Here is a 7,258-nt window from a genome sequence, read left to right on the forward strand (position 1 = left end):
ATTCATCTGTGCCACTGAACACACGCCCTGTAACAGGCTCCGCCCTGCAGCTGTGTCTGAAACGCTCCTCTGAAACATGCGCTTCATGTTATTATTACTGCTAAACTGTCACTTAGCACTCTGTCCTGTCCAGGAACTGACCTCAGCTCCATTTCAGAGGAACACAGACCACAGAGACAGAGCGGTGCTTATCTGGTTAAAAAGATTCAGGAATTTGACCTGAAAACTGATTAAAAGAGAGTGACGCGCTTGCAGAGTTTAGTCGCTAGCATGCGTCAGTGTGCTGGTTAGCATGTTAGCCAAATGCACGTCAGTCCAGGAATTGATCAGTAAAATAGTAGTGTTTTTTAGAAATAAAATTTAAGTTTAATCTTTTATCTGTTAAACAGAGCATGTCCTCTGTCAGGACTTCGCAGCGTGTGGATTTACATCGCATGCTAATCTCATGCTAATCAATAACTAGCTCACAGCCAAGAGACTGTCCTTCTCAAATATGATGTAATTGTACGACAATTTATATATTTATATATTAGAATATTACTTTTATTAATTGACATGAAATTAATTATTAAATAATAATATTAAATAATGTATAACAACTCTTCAGTGTAACAGGAGCACGTTTAAGACACAGCCTTGTACACTTGGTGCTGTTAGCGCAGTTAGCTGAAGTGTCAGACGCTGAAGGTTCTTTGGAGGCTCTGAGTTCGAGTGCTGTGTTTGGTGAAAAAACAAATTCCCTCAGTGAGCTCCCAAGCTGTGCTAACACACCACCGTGCTCAGGGTGGAGACGGGCAACATCTGATTATTGTGTTTAAGGGCTTTCTCTCACACACACACCTACAATTACTGTACAGTATTTTTACTTTCATCACTCTTGGTGTACCAGAGACACTTTAGTCTCCTCACACCACTGCACTGTCTCTCCGTCTCCCTTAACCACTCATCCTGGGAACAGAGAGAGAGAGAGAGAGAGGGAAAATAAACAGCAGTGTGGAATGTGCTGTCTGTAGAGATGGTGAGAATCAGTGTGATGTCACTGCACTGTGTCTCCAAGTCAAACATGAGTTCAGTTCAGTAGTGCAGGCCCACACACACACACACACACACACGGTTCTTTCAGGATATTTTTATACCAAGATTGATCTGTCTCTCTAACTCACCTCACTCATCTCAACTCCATTAAAATAATTAAGTCATTTCTGATGGAAACTGAACCAGAACTAATTTCAGGATTTCACAGTAAAGAAGGGTCAATACTTATGCACTCTAACTCTTGCAAACAGTATTGATTTCTTCCTCCAGTTTAAAGGAATAGAAAATGTAAAGTAAATCCATGCACGGGTTGGTAGCTTGTAATGACAGGCCGTAAGAAAAGTTTCAGGCATGTTTGACCTTTTATAAGAAAGTTGTGAGTGTTTTTGTATCGCTGCTCTGATGCCACTAGGACGCTGCCATGTTGCCTGTTGGAAGGGCAATGCGTGACGTCATTTGGGCGCAAGGCTGAGTGTCGCTCTTCAGTACTGAAGGGGCAAAGCCAAAGGGCTACTAAGGTGACAATGTCGATTTTTTCACTAAACACCTGAAATAGTGTATTAATGAGCTGCAGCCCTGACTTACAGACAAACCTGAACTCTTTACCTGTAAAACGAGGCTGAAACTGTGTTATACTACCCGCTAATAATATAACTAGTAGAAATGGCACTAAAATGATTAAAAATTAGTTATATACACATCATAAAACTGGGTTTGGTATTTACTTCATAAAAACTGTTTCACCTGTTTCTTAAAATCACCACGTTTGACTCGGGTGCAGTGATGGAGGTCGGCTATTCCACAAACAAATTCCTGTAAACCTAAAAGAACTCCGAATGTTTTCCGTAAAGTGTGACGTCACTTACAATACACAATCATCTCATCTCATCTCATTATCTCTAGCCGCTTTATCCTTCTACAGGGTCGCAGGCAAGCTGGAGCCTATCCCAGCTGATTACAGGCGAAAGGCGGGGTACACCCTGGACAAGTCGCCAGGTCATATTCAACAAAATGGACCACAGCGCCAGCGACATTTCTTCACTGATTTCCTCGGGTATTTCGGACAATGACATGCATAATGATGATGATCATGATAAACAAGCATTACCGTATCAATTAGTTACACACAAGTGAACAATATTCATAGAGTTGTTTTAGTTCGTCATTACCGAGGCGTTTCTGACAAACACTGAATCAAAGCAAGACACCCAACAAACATGAAGCTGCTTAGCTTCATCAGCAGTTATTACATTTATGCCCAAAGGAACTCAAAATAACATCACGCATAATAAAAACTTAGGGAAGCCATAAAAAGTGTTTTCTTACCCTTTGAACTTCTCTTTTGCGGACTACTGACCGTGTTGTCTCGTTTGTCTTGTCCGCTTTTTGGCCGAAGATTGTGGGAACCGCATCTGGACTCGGCGCTGGCGTGTACGGTATTCCTAATGCCGGGGCATCAGAGTTGTTTGAGTGAAACAATTTTCTTCAAAATGTTCTGAGCACACGAGCTGCATAAAGCAGTGTTTGTTTCCCCTCTTTCTGCGTTGCCACGGGAGTTGGACTGCCTCATCTCATTCTCTGTAGCCGCTTTATCCTGTTCTACAGGGTCGCAGGCGAGCTGGAGCCTATCCCAGCTGACTACGGGCGAAAGGCGGGGTTCACCCTGGACAAGTCGCCAGGTCATCACAGGGCTGGGCTGGACTGTCTACTACGGTAATTACGGTAGGCTAGCCTGGGGACGCCTTGATAAGGAAGTTTTTCATGAATGAGTCAAGAGCATGCCAAGCGTGCTAACGAGCGCTTATTCAAGAAACCTTTATTCGTCACATGCACACTTCAAGCACAGTGAAATTCATCCTCTGCATTTAACCCATCTGAAGCAGTGAACACACGCACACACTCAGAGCAGTGGGCAGCCACACCAGAGCGCCCGGGGAGCAGTCAGGGGTTCGGTACCTCGCTCAAGGGCACCTCAGCCCAAGGCCGCCCCACATCAACCTAACTGCATGTCTTTATGCTGCCAGGAACGTGGAAAAACTCTCGCACTTGCCTCTTCAACAGATTTCGGTCAGTCACATTGAATGCAGATCTGTTTGTAGGTTGTTTAGCGAGGTTACAGTCCGCAGAATGAGGCATCACAGCAGCACGACTTGTACCGGGGATATACATATGAAAAAGCTACCTCCCTCCATTCAGTCACATAGAAATACTGTACATCAGCTGTTCACTCTTCCCTCACTGTTATGAAATAATCTCCAGCAAGGGGCAGCTTCAAGTCTTACTCGCTATGCGTAGCTTCTGTGTCTTGCACCCAAATGACATCAGGGCACTGCCAGAAACGATCGGAGGGATTTTTCTGATTGGTTAAAATATTTTCAATGGTGGTCTCCATGAAATCGTCCATTCTGCATAGAAAGTGACTTTCGGAGATGGATATCTTAGTTGTGTGAGCTCCGTATTTTCAATTATTCACATGAATCATTAGTTTATATCATAATCTATCTTCATAACAGTATTTTAAAAATGGGTTTTCTTTTCTTTTAATATTATGGGATATTTTTGTTCCAGACTGAAACACCACATGTTGAAATATTCGGCAGCGGGGACGACACTTATGCATCGCTCCGCATATATAAACACCATGGTTTTTGGTATTAGAGGTTTTATTCGTCACATCATTTATTAAGTCAACTGCAATTAAAAAAAAAAAAAAAGTGTTACAAAATTATATTACACCAAAATTACTTTTATTTATTTAATTTATTATCAGACCGATGGTCAAGTGAAAAATCACAAATCAATCACCAAACAGTCATCATCAATAAAATAAACTCTTGATATAATAACCTCCTCCAACCCATTTCAGTACTTTAGTATCATCTCTCTCTCTCTCTCCCCCACACACACACGGAAAACAAAATTAATTTTCTTGTAAAGGAACAAATCAGAGGCGCGAGTTCAGTGATAGTGTATTTAAACTCAAACACAGTTTATAAAAGTACAACAATAACAAACTGTAATTAAATGAAAGAGATGGAAAAGTGGAAGTTGTTGAGGTGCTGGCCCACAGCCCTCACTACACACACAAACAAACAGAAATTGAAAGACGGCGTGACAGGTTTATAAACAGATCATCACAAGAACAGATTCATGAACAGAGCAGAAACGAGAAGCTGATTGTGTGTGTCTCATCGTCAGCGAGCTGCACCGCTAAACAATTCAGATTACTGTGATTTAATAAAAACCCTAAAATACAAACGTCTGGTGTAAAACATGTCATTTATACAAAAGTCCATCGTGTGAGTGGAGTAAAGTCCACAGAGGTGTGGAGGTGAGAGTTCAGTTCATTTATCTTCAGTGGGAATGGGATGGAAATGCTCTTCTGACATCTCCACACTCAGAGTGTGATGTACAGCTCACATACAGAAAACCACACACACACACGTCTCTCAGTGCATTCAGACTTCCCAGCTGTGTCCCAAACCCCAGTGTGTTATGAAGTGTTATTACGGTTAGTATAAGAATAAAGCTTTATTAACACCCTGTGTGTGTGTGCGCGTGCACATGCTTGGGACACAGCTGTGTTCTCTTACAGTGATGTCCCAGTGGAAGCCCCTGAATGTGATGTGTACACACACACCCCCCTCACAGTGACACTGTTCTGTGTGCGCGCACGTGTGTATTTTTACCCTGCAGCGCCCCCTGGTGGTCAGTGTGAGGCGTGTCTCCTCTCTGAGGTAGGCATGTTAGCCACTGTGGTCCAGTCTGAAGGCGAGTGTGACGGTGACGATGACACCACAGATCATGAGGAACGGCAGCCATGTCTTCAGGAAACTCACAAAGCTGAGAACACACACACACTCAATATCATCATTATTCTATAAGAAGTGGGTGGGGTTGTGAAGGCCTGAGCATAGTCATAAGGGACCAGGTAGAGCCATGCGGCGTGGTTACGAGGGACGGAACTATGATGGTGCAGTTCTGAGGGGTGGGGCTGAATCTCACCTGACATGTTTGCTATAGATGAAACACAGGACACACAGCTTGACCATGTTCCACGATGTGCTGTTGTCATAACGCATCAGATTCAGTGCCATGGCGACGTGAGAGTGACAGTTATCACAGCAGAGATTGTGCTGCAGGACAGAACGAGAGGAGAGACACACCCGTCACATCCACATGCCCAGTCATAATAAACAACGCCACCTGAGTTTAAAGCTACACTGAGAAAAAAAAATAACTGTGTACATAAAATTATTTTAATGAATATTGCACGTAAAAAAAAATTTTTTACACATTTTATCAATAAAAAGGACTTATTTATATTAACATGCAAAGAATCTAAAACATGTATATACAGTATATAAAACATTTAATATGTCTCTCTCACTCACACACACACACATATATATATATATATATATATATATATATATATATATATATATATATATATAACACACACACACACACTTATGGAAGGTAAAAAAAAATGATAGAAATTATTGGACAAAAAAAAAAAAAAAATCAACCAAATGTTATATAATAAAAAATAGTTGGGTGTGTGTGTGTGACTGTGTCCCTGTGTCAGTGAGTCAGAATGTGTGAGCGTGAGGGAGTCAGTATATCAGTGTGATTGTGGTGTGTGTGTGTGTGTGTGTGAGAGAGAGAGTGTGAGTGAGTATTCACCCTGACAGCACGGACACTTAACACCCAGTAGTGTACCTCACCATGAACACGAATGAATCTTTAGGGTCCGTGATGTTACCATTCTGTGTTTGTATTCCTCCGAGGCCTCGTGTACTGCAGCGTCCCACGCACTCAGACCTCCACCGTACACTTTATTCTTATCCAACTTCCAGAACCTACAGAACCACAACCATGTCAGAGAACCACATCACATTACACACTCCATCACCTTTACCCCCCCCACGCAACATCATGGTTTCATCACTTATGACCGTTACTTATAAAGTGTTCACTCACTTTGTGGGCTTTCCAAATGCCATATTGTCCTCCTGTGCACGCACGCACACACACACACATACACACACATCAAGTTAAAGTTACAATACACACAGGGAAAAAAAGTGCATCCTCCTGCACGCTTACAGACACAAAGTAAGGGCCTGCGAAGTCTCGGATCACTCCTGTCGAGGTGCAGATCCCCATGTGACCAATAAACGGCAGGAACCATCTGCAATCTCACACACACACACACACACACACACATTAATACATTTCTCTTTGTTTTATTTAGTCACCTCGTGTGTCTCACTCGTAAACTTCAGCAGGACGAGAAGAGCGGAGGGTGAGCGGTGCCAAAGCGCATGCGCAGAGCAGGACCGACTGTATTAATGCTTCTTCAGGGGTCGGAGGGTGTACAATTCACTTTCTATTCAGATTATACAATAAAATAAAACCCTCCGACACCGATTCGGTTTAACAGATCCCTCTGTACATTAATATACAGATTAATATAGTTTCGCGATAAAAACAGAAAGTAAAGGCCAGTAACCTTATTAAACTAATTACTGAAACTTGCTTAGGACAGTTTCACTGCTCAACCTAATTAATCAAACTGATTAGCTGAAAGAATAAATAAATTAATAAGTAAATATTTTTTATTCCTATAAAAATCTCAATGTAAAGCGCCTCAGTTTTGATTTCCGGCGCGCGCGCGCAGGGCTTTAGCTGCAATGCTAACTGCCGGAAGATCCACAGCGCGGCTTTAAAGCAGTTCAGACGGGTTTGAGAAAATGAAACGCACTCACGTCAGGCCGGGAATCGGAGTCCACACGATGCACAGCGGATAGCGGCTCAGTTCCCGGTCGATTTTTTCGTATCCTGACTGAAAAGTCTTCATGGTGTCCAGCGCTACCTCCGACACATCGGCCATCACACTCCGCCTGTGACGTCACGCCGAGGCGCTGACACCGCGCATGCGCAACTGGCTCCTCATTCAGGAGATTAAACTGACCCTGGAAACGACGAAATGCAAATCAACTAATTATTTAAAAAAAAACTGAAATAAATTGGTGCACTAACGTAATTGCGCTGTGACATAAAAACTAAACTCCTCTTGTATTTTATCATCTTTATATTGTGTTTGTTTGAAGCCATATTCAGGCGGGATGATTCCCTCAGGCTCTCTGGGGTTTCTGTCAGAATCCGTCGTGCTAATAATATTTATTATGTCTAGAAAGTCAGTCAGCATATTTTC

General features: G+C 42.4%; 1 protein-coding gene across 1 annotated transcript; it reads right to left on the minus strand.

Moving 5' to 3' along the window:
• Positions 1-3,776: 3,776 nt before the first annotated feature.
• Positions 3,777-6,961, minus strand: tmem222a (transmembrane protein 222a). The gene is made up of 6 exons (XM_060900527.1): positions 6,810-6,961; positions 6,148-6,232; positions 6,022-6,053; positions 5,804-5,900; positions 5,041-5,171; positions 3,777-4,878 (listed from the first exon to the last, which is right to left on the minus strand). The coding sequence occupies exons 1-6, from the start codon at positions 6,932-6,934 to the stop codon at positions 4,782-4,784; spliced, it is 567 nt and encodes a 188-aa protein (XP_060756510.1). The 5' UTR covers positions 6,935-6,961; the 3' UTR covers positions 3,777-4,781.
• Positions 6,962-7,258: the final 297 nt, after the last annotated feature.

The sequence above is a fragment of the Neoarius graeffei genome, chromosome 19, assembly GCF_027579695.1.
Source record: "Neoarius graeffei isolate fNeoGra1 chromosome 19, fNeoGra1.pri, whole genome shotgun sequence".
In the NCBI taxonomy this organism is placed as follows: Eukaryota; Metazoa; Chordata; class Actinopteri; order Siluriformes; family Ariidae; genus Neoarius; species Neoarius graeffei.

What these genes read in the sequence shown, in the direction of transcription:
- tmem222a (XM_060900527.1), bottom strand. Translation starts at nt 6,934, where the DNA reads ATGGCCGATGTGTCGGAGGTAGCGCTGGACACCATGAAGACTTTTCAG. An exon ending in CAGGCCCTTACTTTGTGTCT is followed by an intron (nt 6,054 to 6,147) that starts GTAAGCGTGCAG and finishes GTGCGTGCACAG; the next exon opens with GAGGACAATATGGCATTTGG. An exon ending in AGGAATACAAACACAGAATG is followed by an intron (nt 5,172 to 5,803) that starts GTAACATCACGG and finishes TCTGTCCTGCAG; the next exon opens with CACAATCTCTGCTGTGATAA.